This window comes from Triticum urartu, chromosome 1 (genome assembly GCF_003073215.2).
Source record: "Triticum urartu cultivar G1812 chromosome 1, Tu2.1, whole genome shotgun sequence".
Taxonomy (NCBI): domain Eukaryota; kingdom Viridiplantae; phylum Streptophyta; class Magnoliopsida; order Poales; family Poaceae; genus Triticum; species Triticum urartu.
Window position 1 is genome coordinate 308869997 of NC_053022.1, and position 19000 is coordinate 308888996.

At 44.5% G+C, this 19000-nt stretch overlaps 1 protein-coding gene across 1 annotated transcript; it reads left to right on the top strand.

The window, feature by feature from the left end:
- The first annotated feature begins 14450 nt into the window (after positions 1 to 14450).
- LOC125532851 (valine--tRNA ligase, mitochondrial 1-like) lies at positions 14451 to 18975 on the top strand. The gene is made up of 14 exons (XM_048696739.1): positions 14451 to 14921; positions 15214 to 15261; positions 15380 to 15439; positions 15514 to 15683; positions 15793 to 15865; positions 16042 to 16107; positions 16204 to 16287; positions 16552 to 16629; positions 16977 to 17060; positions 17140 to 17219; positions 17352 to 17409; positions 17514 to 17816; positions 17912 to 18082; positions 18760 to 18975. Exons 1-14 carry the CDS (start codon positions 14913 to 14915, stop codon positions 18973 to 18975), a joined length of 1500 nt encoding a protein of 499 aa, XP_048552696.1. The 5' UTR covers positions 14451 to 14912.
- The last annotated feature ends 25 nt before the right edge of the window (positions 18976 to 19000 follow it).

Below are 19000 nucleotides of genomic sequence, written 5' to 3' on the forward strand. Positions count from 1 at the left end.
CTTTGGCTTTGGAGCCCTAGCAAAAAGTCTTGAAGGTGGACAATAGTACTCATAAGAATAAGTAGAATAGTTCTTGGTCTTATGAACATGGCGGTTTGATGAACCGCGCTCATATTCATAGGCCTGAGTATGGCTTCCCTGTAAAACATTTGCATTAGTGCGACTCAGGTGAGTCCTCTGTCTATGTGAAGCCTTTGGGCCATATGAAGCCTGTGGTCTGGGGTTTGTCTTCTTCACTTGTGGTGTCATGACGACATTCACAAGAAGATTCTCCAAACACCTTTTCGGCACCCAGACCTTCTTCATAGGCATCCAATTCCTATAGTTAGTACCAATATACCTGGCAAACACTTCCACATTCTGATTCTTAAACAGTTTATAGTTTGCATCAAAGGATTCATCAATAACAATGGGATTAGCACAAGTGAAGCCAGATAGGGTGGATGGATCCACTAAAGGTCCCTTTGCAGCAACCCATGTGGTTTTGGGGTACTGCTCAGGTTTCCAGTAAGAGCCATCAGCATTCATTTTCCTTTCGAACCCAACACCCTCTTTCCTAGGGTTTCTGTTCAGGATCTGCCTTTTGAGGACATCACATAGTGTCTGATGCCCTTTGAGACTTTTGAACATCCCTGTTTCAAGCAATGTCTTCAACCTAGCATTCTCATCAGCAATAGCAGTGGCATCCTCAGCAGAGGGGTTAGTTATCACATCAACAGTTGAAGATATTGCAACAATAGCAGCAGTAGAACATTCAGCAACAGAAGTAGCGTTATCACGCTCAATGCATTTAAGACATGGTGGTTCAAAACCTTCCTGAGTGGAACTGATCTATTTGGCCCGAAGTGACTCGTTTTCCTTTTGAAGATCTTCATGAGCCGCTCTCAATTTTTCAAGGTCTTGCTTCCTTTGAAGATAATCATAGGAAAGCTTTTCATGAGATGTTGAGAGCGTTTCATGACGACTTTCAAGTTCCTCATACTTAACATGAAGATTTTTTATGTCTTCAATTAAGGACTGAGATCGAGTCATTTCAGCGTCCAACAGGTCATCACTTTTGTCTAATAGTTTTTGAATATGTTCCATAGCTTTCTGTTGTTCAGTTGCAATTTTAGCAAGTGTTTTGTATCTGGGTTTGGAACCACAATCAGAGTCATCTTCACTTGATGTTTGATAGTGAGTGGCGCGTGAGTTTACCTTGGCACCGCGTGCCATGAAGCAGTAGGTGGGAGTGGAGTCGTCCTTGTCATTAGCATCGGCGTTGGTGACATTGTCTTCAGTGTTGAAGATGGACTTGGCAACGTAGGCTGTAGCCAGACTTGCCACACCAGAATCGGACTCCTCCTCAAAAGTGGACTCCTCCTCCGAATACATTTCCTTGCCAACAAACGCACGAGCCTTGCGAGATGAGCTCTTCTTGTGTGATGAAGACTTTGAGGAAGACTTGGAAGAAGACTTTGAGTATTTCTTCTTCTTCTTGTCGTCAGAATCATACTCCTTTGAGCTTGATCTTGAGGACTTTCTGAAGCCTTTCTTCTTGGTGAATTTTTGGAACTTCTTCACAAGCATAGCAAGCTCCTTTCCAATGTCTTCAGGATCATCAGAACTGCTGTCAGATTCTTCTTCAAATGAGGAGACAGCTTTTGCCTTCAAGGCACGAGTTTGCCCATAGTTGGGGCCGTAGATATCTCTTTTCTCAAAAAGCTGAAACTCATGTGTGTTGAGCCTCTCAAGTATGTGAGACGGATCGAGTGTCTTGAAGTCAGGACGTTCTTGAATCATCAGGGCTAGGGTGTCAAACGAGCTGTCAAGTGATCTCAGGAGTGTCTTGACGACTTCATGCTTGGTGATCTCAGTAGTGCCGAGGGCTTGAAGCTCATTTGTGATGTCAGTGAGTCGATCAAATGTGAGCTGGACATTCTCATTGTCATTTCTCTTGAAGCGGTTGAAGAGGTTGCGAAGGACACTGATTCTCTGATCTCTCTGGGTTGAGACGCCTTCGTTGACCTTGGAGAGCCAGTCCCAGACTAGCTTAGATGTTTCCAAAGCACTCACACGGCCATACTGTCCTTTGGTCAGATGACCACAGATGATGTTCTTGGTAGTGGAGTCCAGTTGAAGGAACTTCTTGACATCAGCAACGGTGACACCTTCACCAGCCTTGGGAACGCCATTCTTGACGACATACCATAGGTCGACATCAATGGCTTCAAGATGCATGCGCATCTTATTCTTCCAGTAGGGATATTCAGTTCCATCGAAGACTGGGCATGCAACGGAGACTTTGATTATCCCTGCAGTCGACATAGCTAAAACTCCAAGTGGTTAAACCGAATCACACAGAACAAGGGAGTACCTTGCTCTGATACCAATTGAAAGTGCTAGTGATCGACTAGAGGGGGGTGAATAGGTGATTTTTATGAAAGTCTTCAAAACATGGAAGTTTTGAAGACAAACGATAGAAATAAACCCATTACCATGCAGCGGAAGATAGACTACACTAGGCAAACCATAGTCAAGTATTCAATGGAGTGAAAGCACAATGACTAATAGCAGCTAGGCAGTAAAGATCAGGTAGGAAGATATTGTGAAGCCAATCAGAACAAGCAGTCACTCAGTGAAGACAAAAGATAAAGCAATCATACAATGACTTCACAAGGACCAACAGTAAGTAAAGGGAAGGGAAGGATGAAACCAGTGACTCGTTGAAGACAATGATTTGTTGGACTAGTTCCAGTTGTTGTGACAATTGTACGTCTGGTTAGGGAGGCTGAGATTCAACTCAGAAGACCTCGTCTTCACCTTATTCCCCTTGATCTAAGGACACCCAGTCCTTGCCCAATCACTCTAGTAAGTCTTCAAGGTAGACTTCCAAACCTTCACAGACTTCGTTCACCGGCGATCCACAATGACTCTTGGATGCTCATAACGCGACCCCTAACCGGCTGGAGGATTCACAGTCCTCAAGTGTAATAAGTCTTCAGATCACACAAACAGGAAGACTTAAGTGATGCCTAACACTCTTTGGCTCTGGGTGTTTAGGGCTTTATCCTCGCAAGGAATTCTCTCTCAAAGGCTTCAAGGTGGGTTGCTCTCAAACGACAAAAGCCGTGTACTAACTCTGAGCAGCCAACCGTTTATGGTTGTAGGAGGTGGGCTATTTATAGCTACTAGGCAACCCGACCTGATTTGTCCGAAATGACCCTTGGTCACTAAAGAACTGACACGTGTTCCAACGGTCAGATTTCAAACACACACGGCAACTTTACTTGAGCTACAAGCAAAGCTGACTTATCCAACTCTGGACAAGATTTGCTCTCATAGTCTTCACTCGAAGACATAGGTTTTGGTTAAGCATCACTTCAGTCATTCTAAATGGTTCACTTGGACCCCACTTAACAGTACGATGGTTCCTATGACTCAACAAAGAAGAAAAAGAACGACGAAAGAACTAAGTCTTCGCGCTCCATAGTCGTCATGCGATGTCTTCTCTTGTCATAGTCTTCAATGTGAATGTCTTCACATACCACCTTTGACTTCAATGTCTTCTTACATTTTTAGGGGTCATCTCTGGTAGGAAAACCGAATCAATGAGGGACTTCTACCTGTGTTATCCTGCAATTCTCACAAACACATTAGTCCCTCAACCAGGTTTGTCGTCAATACTCCAAAACCAACTAGGGGTGGCACTAGATGCACTTACAACACTTTTCAGAAAATAAGAAAAATACCTACCAAAGATGAAGGCCAGGGGGGCCACCACCTTGCCACGAGGGTGGGGGATGCGTCTGCCCCCCTAGGGCGCGCCCCCTACCTCATGGGCCCCCTGTTGCCTCTCCGACTCCAACTCCACCTCCATATATTGAGTTTCGGGGAGAAAAAAATCAGGGAGAAGAAATCATCGCGTTTTACGATACGGAGCCGCCGCCAAGCCCTAAAACCTCTCGGGAGGGCTGATCTGGAGTCCGTTCGAGGCTCCGGAGAGGGGAATCCGTCGCCATTGTCGTCATCAACCATCCTCCATCACCAATTTCATGATGCTCACCGCCGTGCGTGAGTAATTCCATCATAGGCTTGCTGGACGGTGATGGGTTGGATGGGATCTATCATGTAATCGAGTTAGTTTTGTTAGGGTTTGATCCCTAGTGTCCATTATGTTCTGAGATTGATGTTTCTATGACTTTGCTATGCTTAATGCTTGTCACTAGGGCCCGAGTGCCATGATTTCAGATCTGAACCTATTATGTTTTCATCAATATATGAGTGTTCTTGATCCTATCTTGCAAGTCTATAGTCACCTATTATGTGTTATGATCCGTTAACCCCGAAGTGACAATAATCGGGATACTTACCGATGATGACCGTAGTTTGAGGAGTTCATGTATTCACTATGTGTTAATGCTTTGCTCCGGTTCTCTATTAAAAGGAGGCCTTAATATCCCTTAGTTTCCGTAAGGACCCCGCTGCCACAGGAGGGTAGGACAAAAGATGTCATGCAAGTTCTTTTCCATAAGCACGTATGACTATGTTCGGAATACATGCCTACATTATATCAATGAATTGGAGCTAGTTCTGTGTCACCCTAGGTTATGACTGTTACATGATGAACCGCATCCGGCATAATTCTCCATCACCGATCCATTGCCTACGAGCTTTCCATATATTGTTCTTTGCTTATTTACTTTTCCGTTGCTATTGCTATCATCACTACAAAATACCAAAAACATTACTTTTACTACTGTTACCTTTTGCTACCGTTATCACCACTATCATATTACTTTGCTACTAAATACTTTGCTGCAGATATTAAGTTTCCAGGTGTGGTTGAATTGACAACTCAGCTGCTAATACTTGAGAATATTCTTTGGCTCCCCTTGTGTCGAATCAATAAATTTGGGTTGAATACTCTACCCTCGAAAACTGTTGCGATCCCCTATACTTGTGGGTTATCAATGTTCAGGGTCGTCACCGTTCATAGTCAATGTAGTTGAACTTGAGGGTCGTCCACATTGTGGTACTTGGTATCCTGGCGCCCTCTCGGCCTTGACATAGACGAAACGGAACGTGATGATTGGTACTCGGTGTCCAGCGACAGCAACATAGGATACTTGGGCGACGCTGGGCATCGAGAAGAGGAGCATGCTCGCTCGGGCATGGAGCTGGACGCGGTCAACGCGCGGGGCGCACGTGCAGGCGGATCGAGCAGACAGCAGCGCTGCTCATCCTCCTCGGTTGAGGCCGAGGTGAAACGGGGCATGGCGGGCAGACTTGGCGCGGAGCAAAGAGGACCTGCAGGGACGCAGTCGAGGAGGAGGCCGGCGTCACGGAGGAGGGTGGCACAGTCAGGCGCAGAAGGGAACTTGAGGAGGAGCTCGGGGAAGCGACGGTGTTCCATGGAGGTGGAGGCAGTCGTGGTGGCCGGCGGGGTCGAGCGGACTCGAGCGCGTGCTCCATCGAAGGGATGGCCGGCGACGCATCTGAGGCAGGGGAGGAGCACGGGCAACGCGCTTGAGGGTCGGCATGGTGGCCTCCATGGCTGGCGGCCGTGCTGTTCGCACAAGGTGAAGGGGCGCCATGAGATGGGGCCAGCGGAGGGGAGGAGGCACGGCGGAGCGGAGATCTTGGGGCGCCGGCGGTGGCCTCGAGAAGGAGAAGAGGGGCTTGGCGCGGCGGTGCGAGGAGGAGGCAGAGGGGATCAGGGACGAGGAGCGGCGCTGCTCTCTTCCTGTCTCTCTCTGACGGCGCACGCACAGGAGGGAGGAAGGGATCGATGGGGGAGACTAGGGCTAAGAGCAGGTGTCGGAGGCTGGGCCTAGCAGATGGGCCTTAAGGAAAAATAGGATGGGCCGGCCTGGAGTAGCCCCATCTCTTTCTCTCCACCTCTTTTAAACTTTCTAGCAGAAAAGAAATAGAGAGAAGAAAAGAAAGAGAGGGTTAGGGAAAGAATTTGAGCATGCGGGTAATTTCTCCCGGACTCATAAAATGAGCTTGATTCAAGAAAAAAATAAAAGTGGCTATGGGCGTGAAGATGAATTCAAACTCATTTGAATTAAATTTTAATTCAAATGAGTGTGGGAAGGGAGTGGGTAATTGGTAGGTCCAAAAATGTTGAGAATCTTAGAGGAGCCTCGATAAAAGAGATGAGAATTATTGGCAAAGTTTGGGGAACAAACTTGAAATGGAATAGGCATGGAGTTTATTATGCAAGTGTGTTATGGTTAATTCCAAAAGAATGGAATATTTATTATAGCTCCCTAATAATATAGGGAGTATATGTTCTAAAGAGAAATCACCATTGTGAATATCCCTCGATTTAAATGGATTGAAGATCCATCCGGTTTATTTGGTTGAATTTTTAAAACGGGTTGCATGATGACATGATGCAATGCACATGATGCAAGGATGAATGCAACGAACCGAAAAAACACACGACAAATCTCGAAATCCATGGAAGGCATCTGGAGTGCCGGTCTTGGGGCGTCACAAGTTATGAGTTTGGTCTTCATTTGAAACAATGCGGAATAGTTTCGCAACCCACGCCACCTGGAACACCACAACGTAATGGTGTGTCCGAACGTCGTAACCGCACTTTACTAGATATGGTGCGATATATGATGTCTCTCACTGATTTACCGCTACCGTTTTGGGGTTATGCTTTAGAGACGGCTGCATTCGCATTAAATAGGGCACCACCTAAATCCGTTGAGACGATGCCTTATGAACTGTGGTTTGGCAAGAAACCCAAGTTATCGTTTCTTAAAGTTTGGGGCTGCGATGCTTATGTGAAAAAGCTTCAACCTGATAAGTTCGAACCCAAAATTGGAGAAATGTGTCTTCATTGGATACCCAAAGGGGACTATTGGGCACACCTTCTATCACAGATCCAAAGGCAAGATATTCGTTGCTAAGAATGGATCCTTTCTAGAGAAGGAGTTTCTCTTGAAAGAAGTGAGTGGGAGGAAAGTAGAACTTGATGAGGTAACTATACCTTCTCCCTTATTGGAAAGTAGTTCATCACTGAAATCAGTTCCAGTGATTCCTACACCAGTAAGTGAGGAAGCTAATGTTGATGATCATGAAACTTTTGATCAAGTTACTACCGAACCTCGTAGGTCAACCTGAGTAAGATCTGCACCAGAGTGGTACGGTAATCCTGTTCTGGAGGTCATGTTACTTGACCAGGATGAACCTATGAACTATGAGGAAGCGATGATGAGCCCAGATTCCGCAAAATGGCTTGAGGCCATGAAATCTGAGATTGGATCCATGTATGAGAACAAAGTCTGGACTTTGGTTGACTTGCCCGATGATCAGCAAGCCATAGAGAATAAATGGATCTTCAAGAAGAAGACTAACGCTACCGGTAATATTACTGTCTACAAAGCTCGACTTGTTGCGAAAGGTTTTCGACAAGTTCAAGGAGTTGACTACAATATCGAAGAGTTGTATATGATGCAACCAGAAGGTTTTGTCGATCCAAAAGGTGCTAACAAAGTGTGCAAGCTCCAACGATCCATTTATGGACTGGTGCAAGCCTCTCGGAGTTGGAATAAACGCTTTGATAGTGTGATCAAAGCATTTGGTTTTATACAGACTTTTGGAGAAGCCTGTATTTACAAGAAAGTGAGTGGGAGCTCTGTAGCATTTCTGATATTATATGTGGATGACATATTGTTGATTGGAAATGATATAGAATTTCTGGATAGCATAAAGGGATACTTGAATAAGAGTTTTTCAATGAAATACCTCGGTGAAGATGCTTATATATTGGGCATCAAGATCTATAGAGATAGATCAAGACGCTTAATTGGACTTTCACAAAGCACATACCTTGACAAAGTTTTGAAGAAGTTCAAAATGGATCAAGAAAAGAAAGGGTTCTTTCCTGTGTTACAAGGTGTGAAGTTGAGTAAGACTCAATGCCCGACCACTGTAAAAGATAGAGAGAAGATGAAAGATGTTCCCTATGCTTCAGCCATAGGCTCTATCATGTATGCAATGCTGTGTACCAGACCTAATGTGTGCCTTGTTATAAGTTTAGCAGGGAGGTACCAAAGTAATCTAGGAGTGGATCACTGGACAGCGGTAAGGAACATCCTAAAATACCTGAAAAGGACTAATGATATGTTTCTCATTTATGGAGGTGACAAAGAGCTCATCGTAAATGGTTACGTTGATGCAAGCTTTGACACTGATCCGGACGATTCTAAATCGCAAATCGGATACGTGTTTACATTGAACGGTGGAGCTATTAGTTGGTGCAGTTCTAAACAAAGCGTCGTGGCGGGATCTACGTGTGAAGCGGAGTACATAGCTGCTTCGGAAGCAGCAAATGAAGGAGTCTGAATGAAGGAGTTCATATCCGATCTAGGTGTCATACCTAGTGCATCGGGTCCAATGAAAATCTTTTGTGACAATACTGGTGCAATTGCCTTGGCGAAGAAATCCAGATTTCACAAGAGAACCAAGCACATCAAGAGACGCTTCAATTCCATCCGGGATCTAGTCCAGGTGGGAGACATAGAAATTTGCAAGATACATACGGATCTGAATGTTGCAAACCCGTTGACTAAGCCTCTTCCACGAGCAAAACATGATCAGCACCAAGGCTCCATGGGTGTTAGAATCATTACTTTGTAATCTAGATTATTGACTCTAGTGCAAGTGGGAGACTAGAGGAAATATGCCCTCGAGGCAATAATAAAGTTATTATTTATTTCCTTATATCATGATAAATGTTTATTATTCATGCTAGAATTGTATTAACTGGAAACATAATACTTGTGTGAATACATAGACAAACAGAGTGTCACTAGTATGCCTCTACTTGACTAGCTCGTTGATCAAAGATGGTTATGTTTCCTAGCCATTGACATGAGTTGTCATTTGATTAACGGGATCACATTATTAGGAGAATGACGTGATTGACTTGACCCATCCGTTAGCTTAGCACTCGATCGTTTAGTATGTTGCTATTGCTTTCTTCATGACTTATACATGTTCCTATGAATATGAGATTATGCAACTCCCGTTTACCGGAGGAACGCTTTATGTGCTACCAAACATCGCAATGTAACCGGGTGATTATAAAGGTGCTCTACAGGTGTCTCAGAAGGTACTTGTTGGGTTGGCGTATTTCGAGATTAGGATTTGTTACTTCGATTGTCGGAGAGGTATCTCTGGGCCATCTCTTTAATGCACATCACTTAAGCCTTGCAAGCATTGCAACTAATGAGTTAGTTGCGGGATGATGTATTACAAAACGAGTAAAGAGACTTGCCGGTAACGAGATTGAACTAGGTATGAGATACCGACGATCGAATCTCGGGCAAGTAACATACCGATGACAAAGGGAACAACGTATGTTGTTATGCGGTCTGACCGATAAAGATCTTCGTAGAATATGTGGGAGCCAATATGAGCATCCAGGTTCCACTATGGGTTATTGACCGGAGACGTGTCTCGGTCATGTCTACATAGTTCTCGAACCCGTAGGGTCCGCACGCTTAAAGTTTTGATGACGGTTATATTATGAGTTTATGGGTTTTGATGTACCGAAGGTTGTTCGGAGTCCTGGATGTGATCACAGACATGACGAGGAGTCTCGAAATGGTCGAGACATGAAGATTGATATATTGGAAGCCTATATTTGGATATCGGAAGTGTTCCGGGTGAAATCGGGATTTTACCGGAGTACCGAGGGGTTACCGGAACCCCCTGGGGGCTTAATGGGACATAGTGGGCCTTTGTGGAGAAGAGGAGAGGCGGCCAGGGCAGGGCCGCGCGCCCCTCCCCCCTAGTCCGAATAGGACAAGGAGAGGGGGGCGGCGCCCCCCCTTCCTTCCTCTCTCCCTCCTCTTTCCCCCTCCACTCGTAATCCAACAAGGAAAAGGGAGGGAATCCTACTCCCGGTGGGAGTAGGACTCCTCCTGGCGTGGCACCTCCCCCTTGCTCCTTTATATACGGGGGCAGGGGGCACCCTAGAGACACAACAATTGATCGTTTGATCTTTTAGCCGTGTGTGGTGCCCCCCTCCACCATAGTCCACCTCAATAATACTGTAGCGGTGCTTAGGCGAAGCCCTGCGTCGGTAGAACATCATCATCGTCACCACGCCGTCGTGCTGACGAAACTCTCCCTCAACATTCGGCTGGATCGGAGTTCAAGGGACGTCATCGGGCTGAACATGTGCTGAACTCGGAGGTGTCGTACATTCGGTACTTGATCGGTCGGATCGTGAAGACGTACGACTACATCAACCGCGTTGTGCTAACGCTTCCGCTTTCGGTCTACGAGGGTACGTGGACAACACTCTCCCCTCTCGTTGCTATGCATCACCATGATCTTGCGTGTGCGTAGGAATTTTTTTGAAATTACTACATTCCCCAACACTATCATGTATGCAATGTTGTGTACCAGACCTGATGTGTGCCTTGCTATTAGTCTAGCAGGGAGGTACCAAAGTAATCCAGGAGTGGATCACTGGACAATGTTCAAGAACATCCCAAGATACCTGAAAAGGGGTAAGGATATGTTTATCGGAGGTGACAAAGAGCTCGTCGTAAACGGTTACGTCGATTCAAGCTTTGACACTGATCCGTATGACACTAAGTCACAAACCAGATACGTATTTTTATTGAATGGTGGAGCTGTCAGTTGGTGCAGTTCTAAGCAGAGCGTCGTGGCGGGATCTACGTGTGAAGCGAAATACATAGCTGCTTCAGAAGCAGCAAATGAAGGAGTTTGGATGAAGGAGTTCATATCCGATCTAGTGCATTGGGTCCAATGAAAATCTTTTATGACAATACTGGTGCAATTGCCTTAGCAAAGGAATCCAGATTTCACAAGAGAACCAAGCACATCAAGAGACACTTCAATTCCATCCGCGATCAAGTCAAGGAGGAAGACATAGAGATTTGCAAGATACATACGGATCTGAATGTTGCAGACTCGTTGACTAAGTCCCTCTCACGAGCAAAACATGATCAGCACCAAGACTCCATGGGTGTTAGAATCATTACTGTGTAATCTAGATTATTGACTCTAGTGCAAGTGGGAGACTGAAGGAAATATGCCCTAGAGGCAATAATAAAGTTGTTATTTATATTTCCTTACATTATGATAAATGTTTATTATTCATGCTAGAATTGTATTAACCGGAAACTTAGTACATGTGTGAATACATAGACAAACAGAGTGTCCCTAGTATGCCTCTACTTGACAAGCTCGTTAATCAAAGATGGTTAAGTTTCCTAGCCATAGACATGTGTTGTCATTTGATGAACAGGATCACATCATTAGAGAATGATGTGATGGACTAGAACCATCTGTTAGCTTAGCACTATGATCGTTTAGTTTATTGTTATTGCTTTCTTCATGACTTATACATGTTCCTATGACTATGAGATTATGCAACTCCCAAATACCAGAGGAACACCTTGTGTGCTATCAAACGTCACAACGTAACTGGGTGATTAGAAATATGCTCTAGAGGTGTCTCCGATGGTGTTTGTTGAGTTGGCATAGATCGAGATTAGGATTTGTCACTCCGTGTATTAGAGAGGTATCTCTGGGCCCTCTCAGTAATGCACATCACTATGAGCCTTGCAAGCAACGTGACTAATGAGTTAGTCACGGGATGATGCATTACGGAACGAGTAAAGAGACTTGCCAGTAACGAGATTGAACTAGGTATGATGATACCGACGATCGAATCTCGGGCAAGTAACATACCGATGACAACGGGAACAACGTATGTTGTTGTGCGGTTTGACCGATAAAGATCTTCATAGAATATGTAGGGACCAATATGAGCATCCAGGTTCCGCTATTAGTTATTGACCAGAGATGTGTCTCGGTCATGTCTACATAGTTCTCGAACCCGTAGGGTCCGCACGCTTAACGTTCGATGATGATATGTATTATGAGTTATGTGATTTGATGTACCGAAGGTTGTTCGAAGTCCCGAATGAGATCACGGACATGAAGAGGAGTCTCGAAATGGTCGAGACATAAAGATTGATATATTGGAAGGTTATATTCGGACACCGGAATGGTTCCGAAGTGTATCAGGTATTTTCCGGAGTACCGGGAGGTTACCGGAACCCCCCGGGGGATTAATGGGCCACAATGGGCCTTAGTGGAGAAGAGATTGGGCGGGCCAGATGTGCCCCCCCCCTTGCCCAGTCCGAATTGGACAAGGGGAAGGGGGGCGCCCCCTCCTTTCTTCTCTTCTCTCCTCTTTCCCTTCTTCTCCTTCTTGGACTTGGAAAGGAGGAAACCTACTCCTACTAGGAGTAGGATTCCTCCCCCCTTGGTGCGCCCCTTGTGGCCGGTCGGCCACCTCCTCCCCTCCTTTATATACGGGGGAGAGGGCACCCCACAGACACACAAGTTGATCTTTAGACGTGTGCGGTACCCCCTTCCACAGTTTTCCACCTCAGTCATATTGTCGTAGTGCTTAGGCGAAGCCCTGTGTCGGTAACTTCATCATCACCGTCAACACGCCGTCGTGCTGACGAAACTCACCCTCGGCCTCAACTGGATCAAGAGTACGAGGGACGTCACCAAGCTGAACATGTGCAGACCGCGGAGGTGCCGTGCGTTCAGTACTTGATCGGTTGGATCGCGAAGACGTTGGACTACATCAACCGCGTTACTAAACGCTTCCGCTTTCGGTCTACGAGGGTACGTAGATACACTCTCCCCTCTCGTTGCTATGCATCTTCTAGATAGATCTTGCGTGATCGTAGGAAATTTTTTGAATACCGCGTTCCCCAACAGTTTTCCCCCTAGGCCGAGTCGTGAGGGATACAGGGAAAGAGGCAACGAAGTGTTTTTTGGTGCAACAAACTGTTATTCTCTTGAGTGGCATTCTCGTCGCTATTCTTGTAAAACTATGAGGGCAGAGAAATTTAGCACTTTGAAATTTTAAGTGGAGACACTCAGGAGTGTACCCTCTTGCGCATTCTTTCAACTATGAAGGAGGGAGCGGTAGGGAGAAACTAAGCCTCTAGCACAAAATGCTAGAGCTTAAATCCTGTTATAAGCTACCTATAAGCTCTTGTCGTAAACTAAGTCATGTGTTCCAGCTTCGATTGAATTAAAAACATAATAAACAAAATATTTTTTAAGGCCCTGAATTCTCTATTCTTGAATAGTTGCAACCCAGTGTCTACTTTTCCCAAGTATCCACACCAACAGGCTATGCATACCGGCCATGTCATCACATGCCATCTCATGCATATGGTGTGGAGAATTGATTAAACTCGATACTACACATTGCTTATTGGTATTTGGATTAAAAAGTGAAAAAAAAGAAGAAGTGGAAAAGGCACGACACAAAATATATATTGCAATCATCTTAACACAAATTGTATTTGCAGTGTGGTAACGATGTTTCATAGATACCTGACTCGAGCTTCCTTGCAGGAATGCACGAGAAATCATCTTATTTGTATTAAAAAGGACATCCAATACTACAAGACATCACAAAAATAAAGAAGTTACATCTAGGTTTTCAGAGTGTCAAACAAACTCAATCTCCATCATAAGCTGAAGGCATGCTGCCACCGCCGCCCCGCTGCTGGAGTTGGCCTAATATTGTATTCTTCGGTTGGCAATTCATCATGCTAAGATCTAGTTGAACCAATGCCTCGGAGAAGAAGCTGCCATCGTGAATCCTTTCATAGATATTCAAACCATCTCTTAGACAAAACTTTCACCAGCTTCGCAACGACAACGACAGAGAGAACACCATTGCATGCGAGAAGGAGCATGACCTGCACGCGAGCGAAGAGACACCCAAATGAAGAGAAGGAGGCCATAGTCTCGTGGCTACCACAAAAATGGCCACGGAAACACCTCCCCAACCTTCATGTGTCAACTTTTTTTATGACGCCTCAAGTTGTCTGCAAAACCACCACCTCAAGGAGCAAGAAAAAGAGGATCGTCTTGACGTGAGCGCATGACACACAAAAGCACCCGGCCAGATTTATAGGACCCGAGACAGAGCAGACTCTGCCTCCTAGATCCAGCACTAATAGCGGCGAGAACAATTGTATCGAAATGAGATCTAACGAAAACACATTTGCTGCCACCATTGCCACCGTCGGAGCCGTAGCAATGAACAATCAAAACCCTAACCAAGAAACCCCATACTGTTGGACACACGCGGAATAAGGTCTCGCGATTCCCCTCCCTCCCGTTGTCACTTGGGCAGTCGGCGGAGATGAAGGAACCCCAATAACTCCGGTGTTGAGGTTGCTTTCTCTCTCCTCTCTCTACGTCGGTTGCTGGCGGCTAGGGCTGATTGTTTTTTTATAAAGAAAAAAATATGTACCCCGATTACGACATGATCTGGCTCCTTTCACCATAAGAATTTGTATACACCACATTTCGTAATCTGTCGCAGAAACTTGTTTGGTTAAACCAACAATTAAGTAGTCAAAAGCTAGCTAGAGGATCGACATCATCATAGTCCACCAAACAGAGATTTCATTCGCCAGCAAGTCATTTCAATTTCCACCTTGTTTTCTTCGCCTTTTACCATTTATACTGCTTTGCAGGAGGCGTCAATGCACATGAAACTTGACTATCAAGTTTCTACCCCCAAGAACTTGGCTTCCAAGCCAGTGCTTTTGTTGAAAACAACGGTCGGTTTTGTGGCATAATCGAAATCTCTCCCTACCTCCGCATCTTTCGCCAAGTTTAAGCCGCAAACCTCCGCGCGCCAAAACTTGGATCCCACGAACTCTAGACGAGGTTCAAAGCTCCAAAGCACTCCGCCTCTACTTCGAATCCGCCCAAATCGAAAAAAATCGCAGTGGTTCTTAGTAGCAGCAGCCCGCGCCGGGTGCCGTGGTGGCTACTGCGGCGGCAGGGAGCTCGCGCCCGAGGGCCCGATCCGCGCCATGGAGGAGGTGAGCAGCTTCGCCCCCTCCGCCTCCCTCGACCTTTTCATATCGCGCTGGTTGCTGGTCGCGCAATCCTAGCTTGTGTCTTGGGGTCGCTTTTTTTCCCCGCGGAATTTTGGGTTTGGGGTGTTCTAGTACGGATTTGGGGGTTGTGAGGTGTCATCATGTATGATCAGTGAGGTTAGGTGGCGGTGATTTCTAGGAATGTGGCTCGTATTTTGACCTGGCCTGTGGGCAATAGCTGACTATTTGGCTTGTTGGTCTGAACTCTGAATTGATTCGCTTACTGCGCATGCAGCCGCTTGATGAGAAGGATTTGGAAAGGAAGCTGAAGAAAGAGCAGAAGGTGCTTGTTCTAATATGGTTCTGTGCTGTTCACGATGGAGTAGGAGAACACACTAGTCGACTTGTTTCGTGTGTGAGTAGTTTTACCCACAGCTCATCTGTGTTCTGTTCTGTGACAGGCGAAATCGAAGGAGGAGAAGAAGCTCAAGGCAAAGCAGAAGGAGGAGGCCAGACTACAGGTGGCGACCGGCGGCACTAACCCATTTCTTGGTTTGGAGGAGAGGTTCTGTTTGACTGATGTGATTGTCTGTAGGTCCAAGCAGCATCCGATGGAGCCAAGAAGAGTGAGAAGAAGCAAAAGAAGAAAGGTGTCACGGATGAGAATCCCGAGGATCTCGTTGATCCGGATACTCCCACTGGACAGAAGAAACTGCTTGCTTCTCAAATGGCCAAACAATATAGCCCGTCCGCTGTCGAGAAATCGTATGCTTCCTTTCTCGCTTTAGTTGAATCATGCCATCAAATTTTTTGGAGTCCATGGTCAGAAATTCCTCACTGAACTATGTATTTTCCTTTTCTTACTGTCATGCAGATGGTATCCTTGGTGGGAGTCATCACAGTATTTTGTAGCAGATGCCGCAAGCTCAAAGCCACCTTTTGTAATAGTAAGTTCCTCCATAACTCAAATGGTACATGATTATATTCAGAATAAGCATCTGTTTGCGATGGCTATGTGAATTGCTCACCAGATGATTTCACACTGTAAATCTTGCATACAACATAATATGTAAAAATGAAGATATATTACTGTGAATGACAAGAACTAAATACTTATTTGCAGGTCCTGCCACCCCCAAATGTGACAGGAGCCCTTCACATAGGCCATGCAATTACAGTGGCAATTGAGGTAGTGAGTTTATCTGTACTGGAGCCCTTCTGTTCGCCCCTATCAGTATTGGTGGTGTTGATGTTCTTTTGTTTCTTTGCATTGACAACAATGCAGGATGCTATGATCCGCTGGCGGAGGATGTCAGGCTACAATGCTTTGTGGATTCCTGGAATGGATCATGCTGGCATAGCTACACAGGTCTGCTATGCTTCATGTTGTCTGATAAGTGGTACATTCCAGTGCATAGAACATATATACTGGGTCCAAGGCCCCAGTATATCTATCTTCTGCACAAGTTATATTTTTCGTAGTTGTTCATGGCCTAGTATTATTAGCCTGAGTTCAAATTGACGTCTACTCAAAAGTTATATTGATCATTGAGTCTTATCTGACTGATCCATTGTTACTATTTCTTACTGTAGCAAGTGTTTCATCTAACAAAATTGTTAACCTCCATATCAGGTCGTTGTGGAAAAGAAGATCATGCGTGAGAGGAAGCTGTCAAGGCATGATCTAGGGCGTGATAAATTTCTATCTGAGGCAAGCACTCTGATTTTTGACCCACTGTAGATCATCTCACCTGTAATGAACTCATGTTTTTTAAAGGAGTAAATAATCATATTCATAAATGTTTTTTCTTGCATTTATTCATCTGTTATCTATTTTGCTCAATTCAAGAGAAAGGTCCCTAGATACCAGTACAAAATTCTGCACAAGGTAGCTCATATGCCAATGAATGAACCAAAATTTTACAGTGCCATGAAATGAATTGCTCTGTTAATTTAATTAATTGAGACAATTTTTTGGTTCAGTGCCAGCCCATACTTTGTTATGCTGGTTGATTTTCACATTTACTCATTCGATGTATCAATCATCATTTTTTGCAGCTCCACAACTGGAAAGATCAGTATGGTGGCACCATACTGAGACAACTGCGTACGCTTGGAGCCTCGCTTGACTGGTCGCGCGAAGTAAAGTCCTTGTCCGATTCCTCCATTGCTATAGCTAGGGAAAGCAACATTTCTGTCTAAATAATGCATAGTTTTTCAGTGTTCTACAATGGATGAGCAGAGATCAGGAGCTATAACAGAAACATTTGTTAGGCTATACAAGGAAGGTTTGATATATAGGTTAGTTTTCCATACAGAATGTGCACCCTTTTTTGCATCTTGTTCTGCTGAGCTTATGTGTTTGCTCATCTTATGTTGTTTGGCATCCTCTAAATTACTTTATTACCTCTTGGATGATTCATCCATTTGCAGGGATATTCGTCTCGTGAACTGGGATTGCACGCTCCGTACAGCAATTTCTGATATCGAGGTATGTGAGGCATGCACTTTTGCAGTGTGCTGGCCACTTTGGTTCTTTGCATGTGTGAGCAGGAATGCAGGGTTGTATCTTATATTTTGATCGCTGGTTTTCAGGTTGACCGTGTTGATCTCAAGGCAGAGACTTTCTTAGAGGTCCCTGGTTATAGCAACCCAGTTCAGTTTGGTGTTTTGACATCTTTTGCCTACCCTCTAGAAGAAGGATTGGGTGAAATTATCGTTGCAACAACTAGAATAGAAACTATGCTCGGTGATACCGCTATAGCTGTTCATTCTCAGGATGAAAGATATAAGCATCTGCATGGAAAATATGCCGTGCATCCGTTTAATGGCCGAAAACTTGAAATAATTTGCGCCGATGACTTGGTGAAAGCCACTTTTGGTACTGGCGCTGTCAAGGTAGGTGTGCCCATCTGAAGAGCTGGTTTGGCACTTTGGATACCTTTACATTCAGAAATCAGTGCCCATTCTTATCTCTATCTTTCTATATGCAGATCACGCCAGCTCATGATAGCAAGGACTTCGAGGTTGGGAAACAGCATAACCTGGACTTCATCAATATTTTCACTGATGACGGGAACATAAATGAAAATGGAGGTCCACAATTTGAAGGAATGCCACGTTTCACCGCTCGAGCTGCTGTTATTGATGCACTAAAGGAAAAGGTATTATTATAGTCTCAGTATTTACCATTTTTCCTTTAGAACTGATTCTGCTTCGTTCATGTAGTTGTATCTAATTTATTGCTTATCCTCAATGTTTTTGGAAAAGGTTCATCAATGTATTGTCATAATGGAATAAAAACTTGTAATTCGAAAAAGGTATCATAGTTCTATGTTGACTTCTAAAAGCATCTAGAGTCATCTTGGATGTGATTCGATTTCTTTGAATTTTGCTAATTTATGGAGTGTAAATTTAGTTGTATTTGTATGAGCAACAACATTTTTTTTTATGTTTCTCGGTTTACTAATTATATTTCAATCGTGAGCCATTTGGCAGGCATGGAAGCATCACGTTGACATTTTTACGTTAGAAATATGGTATTCCGTATTTTGATTTGTGTGCTATGTGTGGTATATACATATATGCATAGCTGGCTCTGTTCAAGCTTGGTCTCCCTTTTCGATCTGGGATTGTCGTAATATATGAGAACTCTTTTTCCTTCACGCTATACTGGAGTCTGGATAGCTGTGTGAAGATGGATGATTAAGTTGCTTGTTTGATTCAAAGTTTGATCTTGTTGCCTGGTTATTTATCCTTCGTTGTCGCTTATCTTTTTCCGTAATGTATTGTTTTAGTAATTTCCAAATTATAATCAATTTGCACTTGTCAATAAATGAAGGGTCTATACAGAGGCATGGAAAATAATGAGATGGAATTAGGTCGTTGTTCAAGAACTAATGATATCGTCGAGCCAATGATCAAGCCCCAATGGTTTGTTAATTGTAATACCATGGCAAAGGCAGCTCTTGATGCTGTGAAATCCAAAGAGATAGAGATCATTCCACCACAATATGAGCAAGACTGGTACAGGTACATCCTATTTGCTTTACTTTAGGCATGCATCTTTCCTTTATGGATCA

Bases quoted from the DNA above. Each gene is read 5' to 3' on its own strand.
- LOC125532851 (XM_048696739.1), top strand. The intron at 15,684-15,792 runs GTATGCTTCCTT...ACTGTCATGCAG, and splicing joins CCGTCCGCTGTCGAGAAATC to ATGGTATCCTTGGTGGGAGT. The intron at 16,288-16,551 runs GTCTGCTATGCT...CCTCCATATCAG, and splicing joins ATGCTGGCATAGCTACACAG to GTCGTTGTGGAAAAGAAGAT.